Source organism: Cryptomeria japonica, chromosome 3, assembly GCF_030272615.1.
Source record: "Cryptomeria japonica chromosome 3, Sugi_1.0, whole genome shotgun sequence".
NCBI lineage: Eukaryota > Viridiplantae > Streptophyta > Pinopsida > Cupressales > Cupressaceae > Cryptomeria > Cryptomeria japonica.
Genome location: NC_081407.1, coordinates 67,174,369 through 67,195,975, shown reverse-complemented (window position 1 = coordinate 67,195,975; position 21,607 = coordinate 67,174,369). Strand labels below are relative to the sequence as shown.

At 38.5% G+C, this 21,607-nt stretch overlaps 1 protein-coding gene across 6 annotated transcripts in view; it reads right to left on the bottom strand.

The window, feature by feature from the left end:
• Nucleotides 1-21,607, bottom strand: part of LOC131032468 (psbP domain-containing protein 5, chloroplastic) — a 168,414-nt gene that overhangs the window by 130,067 nt on the left and 16,740 nt on the right. For all 6 annotated transcript variants that reach the window (XM_057963465.2, XM_057963473.2, XM_057963447.2 and 3 more), the window contains exon 3: nt 5,691-5,802. In XM_057963465.2, coding sequence (XP_057819448.2) covers nt 5,691-5,802 — 112 coding nt within the window. The remainder of the gene's footprint in view (nt 1-5,690; nt 5,803-21,607) is intronic.

The window sequence follows — 21,607 nt, the reverse complement described above, 5'->3', positions numbered from 1 at the left end:
TCTGATGGTGTCCACTTAAATTATTTTTCAAAGCTTGCATGGTTTCACCTTCCTCACTTAGAGTAGAAGTAGAGTATTGCTTTGATTTCAATGGAAAATGTAATGGTGTTTGATGAATTTCCATGGTTCATACTTTTTGCATCTTGTTGATCATAAGTTGCAATGTAAAGTTAGTCTGAAGCTCAAATTTGTTCTAAGTTCGATTGTGAATAGTCGTTTGGATTGTGTCGTGTTGGGTATTCAAATGCATTTTCTCAATGTGAAAATCCTCCAACATCCTCAAAAGATTGCACCGGTTCTTGCGGAGTTGTAGTTTATCTTGGCGAAGCAAAGCTTGGTTTATTTGGAGTTCGTCCACTGGAGCACTATCCATTGATATCACTGCCCTTAGGAGTAGATTTAAATCCTTCCAACCCTTTTCCCCTTTAATTTCAATTCATTTCAATTCAATTTATTTGAAGCAGAAGCATAGCAGAATTGTCATATCTGATGATGAAGTTCCAACCACAACAAAGAAGTGAAAGAATGATTCAAACATAAGTCCCCTTGGATTACCAGTATATCACATCAGCCAACTGAGTCACGTCCATCACATAAAGGAACCTTGGAGTCAATTGTTAGAACTTTCCGCAATCTTACCTTACAATCGTACTTTGATCAAGAGAGAGTAAGGCGACCGTTGGTAACTTTATTCTATGTTAGACACTGTCCTAAAAAACACGTCAACGGGTCCTTACCTAGTGAGGTGCTTGTATCTGCTTTTCCTATCCATCCTCCTCTAAATTTATTAATGTCTTGTGGGGTTAGGTAGAGAATGTAAAAGACCCTCAAGGTCCTAGACACAACTTGGGTTGTTCTAGGACGGCCTACCATGAGCCCCTCATCACCCCTCCATTACATCTCATCCCCTTCCTTCACAAGGATGCATTTCTAAAGTGCAAACATACATGACCATTTACTACGTTAAATACTTTACATAATGAATGATGCACATCATAGATATACTATACACATCTCAACATGTCTAACTATCATCATAACACTATAGAACGTGTATTAGTAACAATTAAACAACTATGAACGGAATAGAACAAAATAACAATACTGAAATGATAGTGTTGCAAATAAAAGTAAAGTAGTTCTGATAACAATAATAATTCCAAGGTATTCGATCTAATATAATACTAAGAATTGTTCCTAAAGTAATATTGTTGTGCTCATGATCGGTTGAATCTAACTTATAAGTTGGACACATATTAAATGTAGTCAACAATGCATGTTATTGATTTACTTATAATACTTCATGGATCAGCCATTGATATGATTTCCCATTTATTGTAAATGCAAACAGCCATGTTGCATAGTAACATACCCGTTTGGGAACATAAGTGAGAACGCCTTACCGTTCCTCTTGACTATCATTGTGATCAGGCCTTGGTCCGTCTTTTCCAGGGGGTTCTTGATGATTCAGATGAATGACTCATTCACCTCTTATGTCTAAGTCTTGTATTATTTCTTGTTTTCTGGTCGATCTAATTGCTGAGATCAAATTGAGGTTCCTTGTGATATCATTTCTTTCTTTTTCTGATTCCTTCCTGATCGAATGATGAATGATTCCTTCCTTAAATATCTTTGATACTAATCAGTTGCATCCTTTTGATTTGGGGTAGTTGTGTCTTTTCTTGATCGTATCTCCTCATAAGTGATTGTTAGGGCTAATCACACTTCTTTATGAAGATTAAATGTGCTGTTCTAATCACAGCATTACATGATTATTTGAAATCGGAGTTCCTTGGTTAAATACTATTATTTAAATGACTGACCAATGGAATGGTTAGTTGCCGATCCGTTCCTTGATCGATATTTGCTTAATTCTTTAACCATTTCTTAATCACTGGTCATTAATCACTGTCCTTAATCAGTTAGTTTAAGCCATATTGATCATCCTTTGCAATGATCGATAATTTTCGTGATTTGCATGATCTCATCTTGCTGAACGGATCCATGATGGTAGTTGATATATCTCATTATATAATCATGAGGCAGTCGACACTCTTTTTTTTATCTTATGATGGTGATAAATACGAATGGATGTTTGCTCAGAAGGGGTCTTTGTTTGCTAGTTCCTTTGATGTAAATCAGGGACATGACATCAACGTCGTACGATAGTGAAAATGTTGCTACAAGCAAATCGTTTGGTATTGTGAGGGTATCGTAGATGAAGACCAAAGTGGTGTCACACGTTGTCCCAAGCGAAATTGTATGGAGTGATACCCCTAATTGTAGGATGTGGAGAGCATGGTTGTAGGATAAAGATAAGATGTCACCAAAGATGAGAGGAATGTACTATGGGTTGTGTGAGTTATACGAGGGACAGCCATACAGTGTGCTTGAATGATGTGAGTTGTATGAGAGGTTGTCGTAAGCTACTAATTGTCTAACACCTTATGCCATACCATCCCAATATGAACGCAAGTTGTCGTAGGATGTCACTTTTTTGAGTGAGTGATTGCCTTTGCCATACAATGTGAGTGAAAGGTCGCCTTGCATAATCCTTCATAATCCTCCATTTGCCAATGAAATAGGCCACAAAGAGAATTTTTTTCATCCTCTGAACATGATTGTAAGTCAAAAATTCCTTCATCATTTGGTTCCAACAACCTTGACTCTTCGTCCATTCTTTTCTGGAGTCTATATCTGACAACTCCAAGGAAGTTGCTTCCTCATTGACTGCTTGGTTCTTTAAGTCAATTACATACTTCTAAACCTTGGAGATTGTATTCTTTTTCTAGTAGTGATCAGCTTTGGCTGCTACCAGCCAACCCCAGCCCAACAATGCATCGTACACATTCCTCCTTAATGAAATGACCACAAATTTCAGCAAAAAAATTGAGTTCCTATAATTACCTTTTGTCCCATTAAAACTCCAAGTACCTTAATACCTTGTTGATATGCACCCACTAGTTGAAAATTTGGGGGCCAAATGGTCGAATGGTCGACTTGCAAAGACTTCTACAAGTGTCTTCTGGAAGTACATTCATGCTAGACCCACTATCGACAATTGTATTGGTGAGATTCCTTCCAAGGATCTCCATATTCACCACCACTAGATTCTTCGCCATGTTAACTATCAATAACATTGGATCAATCACTTGGTCATCGGATAGTGAAGGTTTGGTTATTGTATCTTCATTATCACCATATTCCAATTGGGCCATTGCATGCACCATCTCATTCTCCCCTGATACAATAGCATTTCAAAGTTAAAGAATAATTTGTAATAAATCCACTACTTTAATTGGTATAGTAATTTGATGTACTTGCCTTGTAATATTTTTCTTGGAAGTAATTGACTTGTCATCGTACTTGCGTTTGCATTTGAGTGGCAGCATTCATTATCCATAGCATTCTCCGCTTCGGCCCTTGCTTCACGAACCCTTTAATTTTTTTGTGCGTGGATCTGAGTACATTGCCTTCTTTGCTTGGGCACAAGTAATGGCTAGTACTTCATTTGCCTATCAACATCAATTAAGTTGATGATAGCCTTTCGGACACCAATGTCATCATAGTCTACCAATCCACACCATTTGCACAATAATTGCACTTTGTCCTGCTTGTTCTAGAAGTCTCTCACAAAGTGTCCTCGTTCGCTACATCGTCTGCACTATATGATAGGATGTCCTTTGGGGTCCTATTGGATTTGATTTTGCCCTCGATTTCGATAACCGCCAAGAGATTAATTCTATGGCTTTGATGGAGTGTAGTACTCTCCCTGCATAAAGAGTACTTGTGTACTACTCTTCAAATTGTATGGGCACTCCTTTATTGAATGAGCCATAACTTGGCAAATCTCACAAAACATCTTCCTAGGACAATTACCTTTTCTGTGCCACTCAATTTTGAACTGGGTACAACATAATTTGTTGGTTTCTTTGTTGGTTTTTTTCTCTGCCTTTAATTCTTTAATCATTCGAAGCATGTCCCTTCAGATTGCTTGTACCGTTCCTAATTCATTGCCACTATTGTCATCCAAACTTCCATCTTCCTCTATTTTTCTTTTTCTATGTGAGGACATTTTATCTTCACTTTATATGTCCATCACCCAATTATAGGCTTCAAAAAAGGATGAGGGTGGTACTACCTTCATTTTTTTCGTAATGACAAAAGTAAACCTTCAATGAACCACCAATTTTTTAGATCGTCAGCCGGTTTTGTTTCCAATTTTACCAACAATTCTTGTCTATGATTATAAGCTCATACATTTCCATGCTTACCTTGTTTTGTATTGGAAATTTCTGCAGCTATTTCATTATCATCTCGAAGCAATTTAAACTCTCCTTCAAAGGCCTTTAATCTCTCTCATGTATATATGGAGGTTTGGTCAATTTTTGTATGCCTCTCAATTGCTACACCTCGTAAGGTGGCTGGAAAGGATCGTAGCCAAATGGTTTTATCATCTTGCCTATTTGTCTAGATTATTTCACAAGTCTTACAATACCTGACAAGATCCTTCAGTCCATTGCTTGTAAACTTGGGCAACTTTTGCTTTTCTCCACTACAGCTTTTCATAGATTTATTCTGATGCAACCCTAGCGCCTGGAATCTTCTTGCTTGAGAGTTTTGATTTGGGCTTTCTGATGCTTCTCTCACACTCTCAACCACATAGGAATCCTCAACTCTTCCCTCGGCTTCAGCCTTCCATGCATTTGTTTTACCTTCAAATTTTCTTTCATACACCCTTGGCTCAACTTCTTCTCCTTCGATTAAGAATTTTTCCTTTTCTTTTTATGATTTCAAACTGCTAATAAAACCCGATTGGAACACACACTGGAGATTCATTCAGACATTTTACTGAACCTTCATTTTTTAATTTTTTGGCAATCTGCTTGCTGGGACACACTAGAGGGTGAAGCGTCCAATTTTAATTTTGAAGTACCATCCTCCAGCTTGGAAAAACTGCTGTATGTTAAGAGCAAACAAAGATAGAGTCTTCAAGACCAGAAAACAACTTGCAATCTTCTGTAAGACAAAAACAAGTAGTATGTTGTCATTGAAATCCTGCTGTTACCCCTGCTGCAATAAACTTTAGTATTTGTGAAGGGTGGGGCTCTATATTTAGTGTGGACAACTTCCCAACAGGTTCATGCTTTTGGTACAAAAGGACACTTTCCTGACAAAATTTTCTAGCCTACCATAGATGGCTGCAACAAACCTTGTGATGGCAACCAATCAATAAAAACCTGTTATGGGTAAGAGTTGGAGTTGATTGTTGTCTTTTTGGTATGGATGACCTTAATAATGACTTTACATTAGCATTGTAGCTCTTTGTGAATGTACTGTAGATCTTATAGTAGGTATGAGGATTAAAGAACCTCAAAAGCTTAGAAGAATATATAAAGCTGACCAACTCTAAAGAAATCTTTGTTATTTGTTTTTCACATACACAATTACTATTAGGCATATCTTCTGCTTTTGTTCATGCCCTATATAATAGCAATGACTTCAAAATGCATATTATTGGCCTATTACATGAAGCAGAATTACAATGCAGTACAGCAAAATTTGCAGAAAAGACAAGTATAGTTTCTAGAGATAAATATATGAGAATTACAAATCAACATCAGCATTTGTCTTGTATACCAAGATGATAAGATACCTTGGAAATGGAAATTAAACAGCAATAATCATACCACTTCAATGTGGATTGTTGCTTGGGTAATCTCAATGGGTAAGAGAATGTGTATGCATTTATTTCATCCATCTGTGAAGCATAATCTGTCTCTTCAGCTACTTTATTTGTATCTGCAACAAAATTCAGTAAACTCATGGTATGAACAATAGCCAAGTTTAAGAAACATTTACAAGAAAGATATATATCCAGTGGATATAGAAACTTTCTTATGTTTGAATAAATTGATAAAGATGCCTTTATACAAGATCGTAGTTTTTTTTCTAGATTTCCAATAACATATAGAATAATCACACAATTTCATGAGCAACCTCAGTCTCTAAAAATGGTAAGTAATGAAAACCTTCACGTGAAGAATAGTTTGATTACTTTTTCAACCTAAGTTATAAGGCAGCTAAATCATTTTTTCTTACCTAGAAAAGGCCCATTGTTTGAATGGCTACATTATATCGTTCATAAAGTGCCTTAAATTTGATTGTCATTCAACATTAAAACCACAGTTCAATATTTCAATGACTGATATTTAATCGATAAGTGAAGGCTTTTATTGGACCCACTTGTTAGTAGGGGAGGAATAGTGCATATAATCCACCACTTCAGCCTCTTTCCACATTAGCAAAGCTTTTGGAGCATGTAATGTCAGTCACGCTTGTCTCAGAATTCTTGATAATGTGGAGTATGTAATGTCTTGTAAGTTACACTTGTCTTGCTATCATTACCAATGTGAAATTAGCACGCACAATCAATGTATATATGTTAAGACTTTCATGCATATTTTTAATTAGATCAACCAAACCATATCAGATAAACATTGATTTGATCAGTGAGGCTGTTAGTGTGCATTTTCATGTTTCTTTTTACATAGCTAATGGAGAGAAAAAGAAACCTAGAGGAAAGAGATTAAAGTTGAAGTACCGTGTTTTGATCAAAAAATAAGACATGAAAATTAGCAGAACCATCACCAAGTTAGAAGGTAATAGGATGCAAATGGATGTACCATATCACGTTAAAAGCAGATGGATCAATTGTTAAGAGAAAAACCAAGCTGCCCGTTTGGGCATGGGTTTGGGTTTAGCTATGGGTTCAAAGTTTGAGTTCACAATACAGCAGATTATTTTTCCCCGGGTTTGGTACAGCTGGGTATGGTTGTACATGTGTGTAGAGAATTTTTTTGTCATTGATGTCAATGTTGGTTGAGCTTCTGCATTTGAGCTTCTTGGATGAATGCCTGTTTCAGCTGGTTGCTCGTGTGTCTTTCCAGTCGTTCTTGCCTTGTCAGCAGTGCCACATCTTCAAGTGTTTAGTTTGAAAGTAATTTGGAACGATTGTTTGACTTTTGCAAGTGGCGTTTAATGGAGTTTCTTTTTTATTTCACATGGTTGTGTAAAATGTGATTTCTACGGTGCTGAAGGCCACGTGTCTGAGTTGTTTTTTTTGCGAGCTTGAATGGTGATGTGTGGACAGATATATGCTACGTGTGAGTTCTTTCCTTGTAGCCGTTTTTGTTGGTTCAAACTTTTCCTGAAAAAATTTTGTTTTATTTGGCAAACAGGCCTTGTTTGCAGAGGTTTCATTTTCAGCTGTGTGATTCTGATTAAAGCCGTTTTCTTTTATTACATGTTTCACTTTGAAGTGGCGATTTCAAAGAATGGTTGTTTTTAACAAACATTATGGTACGTGTATGCTAGGTGTTCTTCTTCTAAACTTTGGCGGCATTTGCTTTTCAGTCGGAGGTTCTAAAAAAACAACTTGCTTTCTTGCATTACCTGCAATGGTATTTTGATTCGCACAGGTGTGATCTTTTATGGTGATAATATGATTTGCTGTAGTCATCTTTATCTGGAAAGTTATATTCGGTTCATCTGGAGTTTAACGCTTTTAACATGGTGAATATGATGTTGACTTCGGTTTGTAATTATTTCTACGCGGAGTGCTTACTGAAGATTGTCAAAATTAAAACTCTTCAATAGTGTGAGTTTTTTTGTTTTTTTTTATTACGATATTGGTTTCAAAACGGTTTTTAAAAAACAAACAACGTGTGAAATGAAGTGCACTTGACATGTGTCTAAGGGTGCTCACACAGAGTCCAGAATCTGCAGCTATCTCAACGGCATAGTTAAAATTGATTTTATTATAAGTTGATATTAGTTGTTTTGGGTGGTACTACGTAACATTCATATGATTTGAGGTTGCAGAGATAAATGTGTGTGAAATGCTTTTGGGAAAATAGAAGATCTCATTTTAAGTGATGGATTTATTCTTCTGATGTTGCTGAAAGTCATATACAAAAATTGAGATGAGGTTATGTATCAAAAGGGGTGAACTCGATACAAGTTAAGATGATGTTCTCATGTCTGTGCTGAAGATGTTAGTTCTGTTAACATGGCAAGTAATTGAGAAGGAAACTTGTGAGTTGAAAAGAGTTTTTTTTTAAATGTACTATCTTTAGTCTTTGCAGAAAGTTTACATAGTCTGATATAAATGTTGTATATTGTGATATGGAGTCTGAAAAATGTTAGTTCAAATTTACTTCTTCAATTAAAAGGTTGGAGCCTTTGTGCTACTATTAGAGTTGGAGTTCTTCTTGAGGTTGGTGCTCTTTGTGTGAGTTGCAGCTCACTTTTGTAATTGGGTTGTGTTGTGACCATTTCACACATCACCCCATCAAAATGGGGACTCCCCTTTATTGTTGAGTTCTAGTTGCTTAGTCTAGCCTCTCTCTCCTATTAGGAATGAAATGAGTGAGTTTATAAGGTTTGCATACCATGTCAGTTGATTAAAAGCCTAGTTAAGCAGTTCATTGAAGTTCCCCATTTCATGTTGAGTGATAGATGGGTGAGGTTTCCTTGAGTCTTCTGCTTGAGAATGGGTGTAAGTATGACTTTGAAAAATTGAATGAATTTTTTTTCAAGGATTGAAATCTTGTGCAATGAAATAGCTCATTTGTAATCCGCCTCATCTCTAAGTCCTCGTTAGGTTTTAACTTTATGACTTCACAGTTTGAAGCGAACTTCAGGTTTCAAGGATTTGGAGAGAACTTCAGGTGTGAGAGGTTTGGAGCGAGCTTCATGAAGGAGGAGATTGGAGCGAATTTCATCTTCAAGGCTTCACAAGCAAAATGGAAATGAAAGAAATTAACAAAACACTTCATGTTCAAGTGTTCATGAATAAACTTCAGGAGTTGCCATTTTGGAGCGAAATTCATACTTCAGGAGTTGCCACTTTGGAGCAAAATTAATACTTTAGGAGTTGTCACTTTGGAGCGAACTTCATCGATGAAACTTTTGGAGCGAATTTCATGCTTGGGAGATTTGGAGCTAAATCAGCCTACGATGATGACCCTGATGCTTGCACGAAGATCATCAACAAATTTTGGTTAAAGAAGAGTAGAGGAGGAAGAAGCAGATTGAAGTAGTCACCGGTGGGGAGGGACCTCAAAGAGATCAATCCAGACCGGTCAGCAAGAGTAAACACAATGGAAAGACAAAGATATGATGCAGGCAATGCAGAACATATTGATTTATTGCATGAAATTCGATTACATCCAACCGGTAACAACCGGGTTACAACATACCATCTCACAGGCCTGGTAGAATAGGTCACAACCAGGGCCTTGAATCTTATAATCTATCTTCTACGCACAGTCTAGCTACCTGATTCTCTGATTGATTCTAATTTATTCCATTCTAATGCGCAATTACAAATATTTATATCGATCCAATCGGCCCAAAAGAGATCAAAACCCGAAGAACAAGACCTAACGTGCAAAATAAACAAGGTCAGCCTCTGCCAAGATATTCCTCCGAAAAATCCAAAGGATGAAATGTAGATCGCAATAAAAGGTCAACCACACGCCAAGGAACATCGGAATCAACGCCCAAGGCTCCGCAAGCTTCAGAATAGGTTCAGGTAGATCACCAGAACAGGTCTCAGGAAACCGATAACAAAGGAACAACCAGTAACAAGAAACTGTCATGGAAACCGGTAGCAATATCTTGCCGGAAAATGATCCAAGTGCGATGTGGTCTGGAAGCAAGAAAGATGATCAAGTCTTCAAGTAGAATCCAACTCCACAGGATCCGGTGAGCCAAAACTGGGACACACAGAAAGGAAAACTGAAACTGCAAACAGAAAGGAAAATGTTTTTGGTTGATGCAAGATTGTTGTGAACCGAGGATGCTCCTGCATCAGACATCCGAGGTTATTGAAAAAGTGAGCCTCTCACTTTGTCAGGGTCAGAGGGAAACCAGGGTGGTCAACCTCTGCCTGAGAAATCCAAGATGAATCTTCAACTGGTTTGTCCTTCACTTCACAAGATATTCCTTATACTCACTACTCTAGGTACTACGCCCAATCCTACTATCCAAAATCTCTTCAATCTGATCCGATTCCTTCCGGGGTAACTATTTCTCCAAGTCTGCAACACTGTTCTCACTGAATTCTGGTTCATGGTACTCATGAAGATCTGCAATGTTGAATATAGGTGAAATACTTAGACTATCCGGTAACTCCACTTCATATGCATTTCCAGAACTGAACTTCTTCAAATCTTGCAAGGTCCAAACTTCTTCATCAGCAACTTATTATAAGTTCCAACTGGGAATCTCTCTTTTCTCAGATATACCATCACTTCATCACCAACTTCAAATTCCTTATGTCTCCTCTTCTCATCTGCCTTCTCCTTATACTTGCTATTCATGTCTTCAAAATGCTGCTTAACTTGAATATGCAATGCTGCCATGTGATCTGCAAAGTCTTCTTCTTCTGAACTCCTTCGGTCTTCACTGCTAATGTCTCTCAATTCTGATATCCCTCTAGGATGCACTCCGGTAACAATCTCAAAAGGTGTTCTTTCGGTACTTCTATTCACTGAATTGTTGTAGGCAAACTCTGCTTGTGCAAGGATTAAATCCCAACTTCCGGTTTTATCTCCCACTAAACATCTCAACAAATTTCCCAAACTCGGATTAACAACTTCTGTCTGTCCGTCAGTCTGTGGATGAAAAGTAGAGCTGAAGTTCAAATCTGTCTTTATCTTCTTCCAAATTATTCTCCAAAAATAGCCAACAAACTTAGTATCTCTATTTGAAACTATACTCTTAGGTAATCCATGCAATCTCACCACTTCTTTGAAAAATAGGTCTACTACATGCAATGCATCTGATGTCTTCTTACAAGGTATGGAATGAGCCATCTTTGATAATCTATCCACTACCACAAATATAGAATCATTCCCTCTTGGTGTCTTAGGCAATCCAAGTACAAAATCCATGCTTATATCCTCCCAAGGTCTTACCACTACTGTCAAAGGTTTATACAATCCCAGATTCTGACTACTACCTTTTGCAACTTGACAAACTCTACAATTTTGCACATCTCTTAACATCCTTATGAATCTAGGGCCAAAAGTACTGCTCACTCACCAATGCTACAGTTTTGTCAATGCCAAAATGTCCAGTTAAACCTCCACTGTGTTTCTCCTTTATCAAATTCTCCCTCATCGAACTCTTAGGTATGCACAACTGAACTCCTTTGAATATCATCCCATCCCGAATGAAGTAATCCAACCATTTGCTTATGTCTACCATAACCGATTCTCTACATGCTTTCCAAGGTTCTGCAAAATCCGGGTCTTCATCATACAAGGTCTTCAAATCTTCAAATCCTAATACTGTCACTCTCATCTATGTCAGCAAATTCCTTCTCCTACTCAATGCATCAGCAACTTTGTTAGATTTCCCACTTCTATGCTTCAACACAAAGGTGTAACTTTGCAAGAATTCTACCAATATCATGTCTCTGATTCAACTTACTCTGACTGTTCAAATGCTGCAAAGCTTGATGATCTGTATACAACACAAACTCCTTAGGCAACAAGCAATGTCTCCACTTCTTCAAGGCTTGAACTATGGCATAAAATTCCTGATAATACACTGAATATCTCCTCCAGGCATCATTCAATTTCTCATTGAAATAGGCTACTGCTCTTCCTTCTTGACTCAAGACTGCTCCTATTGCTGTTCCACTTGCATCACAATCCACTTGAAATACTTTATTGAAATCCAGTAAAGCTAACACAGGCTGCTCAGTCACTTTCTGCTTCAACTGTTCAAAACTTTCGTTTTCTCTAGTGGTCCACTTGAATTCCTTCAAATCTCCTCTCATGGTCTCAGTCATAGGGTTACAAACTGAACTGAAATTTCTGATAAACTTCCAGTAAAAACTAGCCAAACCATGAAATGATCTTACCTCTCCAATGCTTTCCGGTGTAGGCCATTCAACAATTGCTTTCACTTTCTCAGGGCCCATCTTCAAGCCATCCTCAGATATCACAAATCCCAAATAGACTAACTCATCCTTCATGAAAGTACACTTCTTGACATTGATCAACAACTTCTCTTCTCTCAATCTCTGTAACATTTGTCTTAACTGCAACAAATGCTCCTCTCTTGTCTCACTGAAAATTAGAATGTCATCCAAATACACAATAACAAACTTACCCAAGAATTCCTTCAATACCTCATTCATCAGCCTCATGAAAATGTTGGTGTTGGAAATAAGCCACACCCAGACCGACGATGGACTGTTCCAAGAGGGGCCAGTAGCTCAGTGGTAGAGCACTTCAGCAATGTATGGAAGGTCCTAGGTTCGAGTCCTAGCTGGTCCATGTCTCAACATGGTATCAGAGCCAGGTCCAGGCTAGGAGCCCCAAACACACGAGAGGTGTGGCTTAAGGGGGGGTGTTGGTGTTGGAAATAAGCCACACCCGGACCGACGATGGATTGGTCCAAGAGGGGCCAGTAGCTCAGTGGTAGAGCACTCTAGCAACATATGGAAGGTCCTAGGTTCGAGTCCTAGCCTGTCCATGTCTCAACAGAAAATACTTGGTGCATTAATCAATCCAAAAGGCATCACCAACCATTCATACAGTCCTTCATTTGTCTTAAATGTTGTCTTCCACTCATCGCCTTCTTTGATCCTAATCTAATGATATCCACTCTTCAAATCTATCTTTGTAAAGTATTTTGCTCCACTCAAACAGTCCATTATGTCATCCATCCTAAGCAAATGAAACCGGTATTTCACTGTGATCTTGTTTATTGCTCTTGAATCGGTACACATCCTCCATTCTCCATTCTTCTTAAGTGCAAATACTATCGGTACTGCACAAGGCCTCAAACTTTCCCTAATCAAACCTTTCTTCAACAGCTCCTGCACTTGTCTATTTAGTTCTTCATTCTCTGCCGGTGTCAACCGATGTGCAGCTTTGTTAGGCAAACTAGCTCTGAGAACCAAGTCCATGCAATAACTAATACTTCTCACAGGTGGCAATCCATCAGGTACATTATCTGAAATGATGTCCTCATATTCTGTTAGCAAATCTTTTATTTCTTTCGGGTGTTCTCCTTCTGGTTCCAGTCTCTCAGTCTTCTTAGGAATTAAGGCAAAGCACACATTCTCATGTCTCAATCCATCTTTGAATTTTCTTCCATCTACTAAACATATTCTAGCATTCGTACAGACTTCATTCTTCAAAGGTTCCTCCAAAGGTAATAAGGTTTGTTTCATCCCATTGGCCACAATAGTGTATGTATTCTTCCTCCCATCATGTACTGCCCGTCTATCAAACTGCCAAGGTCTACCCAACAAAAGATGACAAATATCCATAGGTATGATATCACACAAGACTTCATCATGATAATTCCCAATTTTCAATTTCACCAAACATTGTTCACTTACTAGCAACTTATGTTCATCCTGAATCGATGCTATCTGATAAGGCTTAGGGTGTTTCAATCTCTCCAATTTCAACTTATTCACCATCTCTTCTGAAACAAGATTATCTGAACTACCACTATCTATAACAACTTTACAACACTTACCGGATACCTTACATCTGGTCTTGAACAGATTCTTCCTCTGCAAGGGCTCTTCATCTACTCCTATATGACACAAAGCTCTCCTCATCATCAACAGTTCTCCGTCTTCCGGTTTATTGTCTAATCCGGTGGGGTTTTCTTCCACCACTGTTGCTCTTCTGATAGTTTTTGTCTTCTTACACTCAAATGCACGATGTCCTTCTCCTCCACACTTAAAGCAAGTTCCTCTAAATGTCCTCTTGTCTTGTCTTCCAAAGTTCTCATTCTGATAACCATCTAGTTCTCTTCTCCGATAGAAATTTATACCATCCGTCTGGTATGAATTACCTTCTTTGCTCACTTCCTTGTCCTTCCTCTGATATGTACTGGTTCCTCTTCCTCCGATATATCCTCTTCCTCCTTGAAATCTTCCTCCGGTAAACCTTCCACCTCTACCTCTCTGTCTCTACTCATGTCTTTTGTTTAACTTCTCTTAAGCCTTTAGGGCATAAGGGTAAGCCTCTTCAACACTCTCCAATTTGACCATTCTCAATTCATCTTGTATAGACACCCGTAATCCATTCAAATATCTTGCAACTTGTTCAACTTCATCATCAACATGTCCGGATCTGATGTTCAACTTGTAAAATGCTTCGGTGTACTCCTTCACACTAGATTCCTTCTGTCTCGAATTCTGCAACTTCCAGAACAGATCCACTTGCAAATTCGTTGGCACAAACTTTGACTTCAACTTAGCAATCATCCGATCCCATGTCTTAATCTTCTCTTTATCTCTTCTCTGTCTATCAACTTGCAAATGCTCCCACCAAAGAGATGCATGACCTTTCAACCGAGTACAAGCATATTTCACCTTCCTCTCTTCTACAATGCTTTCAAAATCAAAATACTTTTCCATCTCCGAGATCCAATCCATCAATTCATCTGAATCTAACTTCCCATCATATTCCGATGGGGTAAAATGAGGTTTAGTATTCGCCCTACTCAAAACCCTCAAAAACCTTTCCTCATCCGGATCAACCGCCGATTAGGTTTGCTTGTTCTGTCGAGGCTTCTTCTCCTTCATCTTCACTTGCATCTTCAATGTGTTGGCCTCTCCTTTGGGCTGTCTCCACAACTTCTAACCCAACTGCTATTCCTCGCAACATCTCCATCACAACAGGGTTTGCATTCCCACGCACTCCACCATTCCTCGTTCCTCTTCGCGCCATCGTTCGCGCTAGTCCTCTGCAGCTACACGTCGAATCCGCAATACGCCACCCTACAACAAAATTTTAGGACATGCAACCTCCGGAACGAAACTTCGCTCTGATACCACTTGAAGCAGTCACCGGTGGGGAGGGACTTCAAAGAGATCAATCTAGACCGGTCAGCAAGAGTAAACACAACGGAAACACAAAGATATGATGGAGGCAATGTAGGACAAGTTGATTTATTGCATGAAATTCAATTACATCCAACCGGTAACAACCGGGTTACAACATACTGGCTCACAAGCTTGGTAGATAGGTCACAACTGGGGCCTAGAATCTTATAATCAATCTTCTATGCACAGTCTAGCTACCTAATTCTCTGATTGATTCTAATTTATTCCATTCTAATGTGTAATTACAAATATTTATATCGATCCAAAGGATCCAATTGGCCCAAAAGGGATCAAAACCCGAAGAACAAGACCTAACGTGCAAAATAAACAAGGTCGGCCTCTGCCAAGAGAGGCCTCCGAAAAATCCAAAGGATGAAATGTATATCGTGGGAAAAGATCGGCCACACGCCAAGGAACATCGGAATCAACACCCAAGGCTCCGCAAGCTTCGGAATAGGTTCCGATAGATCACCAGAATAGGTCTCAGGCAACTGGTAACAAAGGAACAACCAGTAACAAGAAACTGTCATGGAAACTGGTAGCGATATCTTGCCGGAAAATGATCCAAGTGCGATGCGGTCTGGAAGCAAGAAAGATGATCAAGTCTTCAAGTTGAATCCAACTCCACAGGATCCGGTGAGCCAAAACCGAGACACACAGAAAGGAAAACTAAAACTGCAAACAGAAAACAAACAGAAAGGAAAATGTTTTTGGTTGATGCAAGATTGTTGTGAACCGGGGATGCTCCTGCATCACAGATGGCCCGATAGACTGCACAAGATAGACTTCAATGATGAATATATAGACTTCAATGATGAATATATAGACTTCATCACCTTGCTCCATCGATTGGTTGGTGCACTTGAGGCTTCATACTTTGAGGAGTGGATGTTCTACTATATTGAGACTATCACCTGTGATAAGAAAGCGATCAATTGGGCAAGACTTATTAGCAACAGCATTGATAAGCAATTAAGGAGGTTAATGCGCACCAAAACATTCTATATGAGCTCTTATGTCATATACTCCATTGCGAGAAATTTTGAATATCCGAGACTCATGTATACAAGCATAATTGGAAGGAGACCTGGAGAGATCAAACATCCACCAAAACAACACTACAGGAGAGTGAATGATGCATTCACTATGCATATCACGAGGTAGTTCCGAGGTGGATCACAACAAAGACTCTCTCTAGAAGCGCAGGCATTAGTAGAGCAACATGGTGCATGATTCATTCAATTCCCGAAGTTCACCTACATCAAAGTTCAAGGATCTCTTGTTCCTCCCTACATGTTGCCGCGATACCCAACAAACAGAGTTGTGCTTCTTGAGGTAGTGAGACAGTTATTGGCGTATATCAAAGCAATAGAAATAAGCATGGAGCTAGTGTTTCTTTTCCCATTACACTTGGAGATTCCATTGAGTCATGCAGATACGTTCATGCAGCCGAAGATGTCGAGTGAGAGTTAGCACTTCATTCACTCAAGCCATTCACAATGAGAGAGTGCTTTGATCCATACGACAAGGTGAAAGAAATTTTGGGAAAGAACAATAGACATCGATGGCATCTTGAAGATTATTGGATGAATATTCAAATGATATAGAGGTAAAAAAGAAGATGTATTCTAGGCTACCCCTCAATTTCATTAGAGAAGGCAAGTTGTTTCATGTAGCTGATCAAGTTCAAGATAGTGGTAGATATCTTCAAGGAGCCTACACCAAAGAAGACAAGGAGGTCAAATTCAAGTGGGCAGATTTGGAGATTGATGATTTGAGAGAGTTAATGAAGCCAGTCTTAGAGTATACTCGCATATGGGTAGATGTGGAACACCAAAAGTTGAAAGAGCAAAATATAACACCAACAATCCACTTAGAAGAAAGAGGAGATGAAGATGAAGCTAGTGCAAGTGGCAGCGCACCCCAACCATCTCATTCAAGAGGATCAAAAAGGAAGGAAGATCATGGTGAAAAGGAACCCGCAAAGAAGAAGCATAAATCAAGTGTGAATCATCCTCCTTCCAAACCAGAAGAACTAAGGATGGAAAAGGAGTTGAGTCAAGGAGCCAATGAATCAGCTGAGTCTACAGTCCACAATGCTAAAGACAAAGAGAAGGCATGTCAAGAACAAGAAGATTTCACCCACCTCATTCAGGAGATTGAAGAAGGCGGAGAAGATAATGATGAAACTACTTCACCACGTAGAGATGAGCAAATGCTCGAAGGAGCACAAATTCAAGAAGGGTGATCTTCTATTCTAGAGTGGTTAAAGGAGAGGTTAGCTCAAGAGGTGATAGTGGCCGAAGAAGAAGAACAAACATATGACATAGCAAGTCTTTTAAGCCGAACTCAAGAAGTTACTGAGAAGAGGAAAGCTACGAAGATGTCAAAGGTGATTATAGATGACTCAAGATCAAGAAAGCTGCGAATAGCCACTCCAAGAGTTGAGAAATATGAAGGAGAAATTGCAGCCGATGAGTACGATATGGAGACCGTTGATTTGGGAACACTCACCTCTGAACAGGCCATAGGCGATGCGACTGATTCAGTCAAGGCCGTCAATGACATGTTGAGAGCTGAAATAGAGAAGAATAGAAGATTGGAAAAGGAGATAAGTGCATGGAGGAACTACGTCCAGCAGTTTCAGCAACCATTGACGCATCAAAGTCCAGCAGCTACACCACCTCCCTTGCTTCCCGCAGAATCGACTGATCATATGTACAAAATGAAGAATTCAGTACAATTGATGGATACATGGATAGAGGATTCCTACACTAGAGTGAGCAAGTTCATGAAGGACATCATGCAACACTTGATGCGGTCATAAGGGTCCTTGGGAGAACTCATAGAGGCCTCCAATGCATTTACTCATGCTAGAGATGTTATCATCCCAGTGCTTCAAGTAATAAGGAAGACACCAAGAGAGGTCCTATCAAGGGAGAAAGTAAGAAAAGAAGGAACTACCCCTAATCTTCTACAATGGAGTAGCCTACTTCGCACAAAGAAGATTATCTTCGAGGAGATTGGAAACGGATGTAGTCAAGTTCAGGATGATATTCACCGAATCCATGATAAGATAGTGGGAGTAGCACAGATTGTCTTAGGAAGGAAGATTGATCCAGGGACAATTATAGAGGCCAAGGAGTTGCAAGAAAGAATAAATGTTATCTTCCACGGTACTGATGGTATGACAACCAAGGAGCAAATGAATGACATGCTAGAGTTCGTAGTCTTGGTAAGTAAAAATCAAGAGCTCAAACCTGAATGGGAAGATTGCATCGTCAAAGCTTTCGATGAAGTCATGCACATGGAAGAGCAGCTGAAATCTCTACCTGAGATCCCAATGGCTGAGATAGAGGAGATAGTGACTAGATTCATCGAATATGCTAGAAAGGAACGTGAGAAAGGCAATCAGATTCTAGAAGATAGTTTGTTATGATCCCATATGGCATTTCGCGTTCCTATTGGAGGATGCTTCCTCGGTTTCCGTGCTAACACATGCTATTTTCCTATTGGCTGATTCATGATGATGATTATCCAAATAGGGTTTTCATTTGTATCAAACCCTAATTAGGGTTTAGGTGGCAAGATCTTGGCCCTTGATCTACATTCGATCTCGGCCTTTCATTGTATTTGGGAGTCTTATATAAGCTCCGCTCATTTCATTTGTAATGGTTAATAGCAATTTTGGTGATGTTAGTAATAGCAATAGAATAGAAGAGGGAGTAATAGTGCTAGAATATTGGCAAGGGAAAGACTCAAAGAATTGTTGTTGTTTGGCTATTGGATTAATGAAACATTGAAGTTATGGTGTTTTTGCTCAATCCTTGAAGCTCATTGCATGGTTCTTTTGTCATCTCAAGTCAATCTTTTATGTTAGTTTGAGTGTTTAGATTACATGATGGAATGTTGCATTTGATATATTGTGAAGCTCGTTATCCATACCACTAGCTTTCTTGCTGATTGTAAGCGAGCCTTGTGTGGTCAACTGGAGCATTTGAAAGTGTTAAGTTCGATTATTGCTTAATCATTGATATGGTGTCTATGATTAGTAGTGATTTGAAAATCTCTAAACATCCTTATAAGATTGCACTAGTTCTAGTCGAGTTGTTTGTGTATGGCAAAACTATAACTAGTTGGGTTTCACTTGTGTCATTTCTTCATTCATTCATTTTAGAATAGCTTAAAATTCTTCTAAGCCCTCATCTTTTGCCATTTCTTTGATAATCATTTAGTAGTCTTAGGAAAAAATCCCATTGCATGCCATCTGCCAATCACTTCATAAAATCTTTTTGAACCATAAATGCCCCTTGATGAAACAGCAATCACAACGACCAACTAAGCTTATCCACACGTAGTGATCCTACATATATGAACCTTGGAGTCTTTTTGGGTGATCCTTAAGCTAAATCTTCAGCATCCAAGAGATTTTGTTCAAAAGAGGATAAGATACTTATGGTATTTTATTTTGTGTTCACATGTGCCTAAGCAACACATCAACAGGTTGGTGCCCATTTGTTTTAATGAAAGCTCTTGATGTCGTGGTTTTTTAAACGAAATGGTTTTCCACAAGATAATTATTGGCTCAGCTATTTTAATTTGGCTCAATTTGTATTAAAGTTATTAAAATACTGATTCACCCCCCCTCCCTCTCAGTATTTCTGAATTGGTTTTTCAATGTGTGTAATTTACTCATAGTTCGCAAAAAGACAAAAATATAATTAATTTTTATTACATGTTCTTATAAAAAAATTAAATATACAATTTTATTGGAACTTTTTATTAGATTATAAAAATCCCATTATATATTATTAAATAGTGAATATATTAATGACCTCAAATTTAGCAGATTAACCTAGTATATTTATTTAATTTTGATGATTAGGTAGTGTTGACGTGTATTTTGTACACCATCATACACAGAATAAAATACCTAAAAGCATCTTATCCTCTCTTGAATAAAGTCTCTAACTGCTGAAGATTCGCATGAAGGATCAGTTAGGATGACTCCAATGTTCTGGTTAGTAGGGTCTCTACGTGTGGATAAACTCCAGTGGTATGATGTGATTTGCTGGAATCACAAGGGGACTTACATCTGATGATTGAACTTCCGATCTGCTTTGCTGGAACACAGGCTCTTACTGGCTTAGATTTGAAAAAATGGAAAAAGGATGAGGGCGAAGAGAAGATCTAATCCTAATACTAAGAATGTAGGAGCAATGATTTGATTTTTGATGAAACTCTAACTAGGTCTTGTCTTGACATCAATGGACCATCTCCACAAGGCTAGTGCGATCTTCTAAGGGAAGCTTTATGATGTTCAAATCATCACCGCAGGCATAGACACCATCAAGTTGATGCATATCAATGAAGAAGCGACAAATTGAAATTGAGCTTAAGCTCAATGATTCCAGTTGACTACACAAGGCAAGTCTGCAATCAACAAACTGCTAGTAGTATGGATATACGAATTCCACCATTAATCAATCGCATTTCCTCCATTCATCTAATCATCTACCATCTAGGATTGAAGACTAACAAGAAACCATGCAAATTGCAAGAAACGACACACTTCACCATTACTTCAATGAAAATGGAGTTTGTTTACAATCAATGGCAACAATTTCTTGCCTTGTCCTCCTATTCTACTCTAATTACTATTCTATCAATTTCTAACTACTCCCTATCTACTAACTGCTTTCTATTATTTTCAACTCTCTCTAATTCATTTACAAAATGAAATGTCAAGGCTTATATAGTGCCCACAATACAATTTGATGGCTTAGATCAATTCAAGATCAATGGCCAAGATTCAACAATGAAAACCCTAATTAGGGTTTGTTACAACCATTACATAACATTTAATGCTTGACCAATGATAAAATTGTATTGCTTGGACACATGTCCTCTCTGGAAAAATCGACCAATGAATAGCCGGGGTAGGTACATCGAAGTTTGTGCCACCTTCCATGAGTTAGGTACATTGAATCTTGGACATGCTGAGGTGGACCACATTGACTGGAGGAGTGATGACTGGGATGCCACCTCATCTGACACTTGTAACTTGGTAGATATTCAACTTGATGTTGTTGAGAAGCTTGCTTTAATTAATTCATCTGGAACTATTTACTTCTTCAACGAGCCCTTGTTCTAACTCCTTGTGTCCTTGATGTGCAGGATGATGATGTACCTCGCCTTGGAACGCTGGATTGAAAGAGGTGACCCCTGTCCCTGCTTGATCGTCCCGGCGAAGACCGTCCTTGATCCGACTTGATTTTCCTTGATGAGATCTCCATTTGATGCCTACACAACATTTCAAAATTAGTAACATGATTTTGCAATGAATAGCATAGATTAAATTAATTTTAGGAAACCTCATGATAAGTCCTTGAATTATCATTTCCTAAAAAACGATTGGGCTACTGGAATTCAAAATTCAAAATTCAAAATTTGAAGGCTATGACGATCAACAATCAAAATCAAAACAAGGGATCTTGTCATACCTTACTTGAGAGTTTAACTCTAAAATGCAAAACAAAGGAATTCGCCTAAGCACAAATCAAAATTTGATGGCTTCAACGTGATCTCTCTCTAAATGAACGTCCACTTTAGCAATTCGCCACCTTGGGGGAGGAGTCTTCAATGTCTTGAAGATAACAAATTCGCCTTACTTGA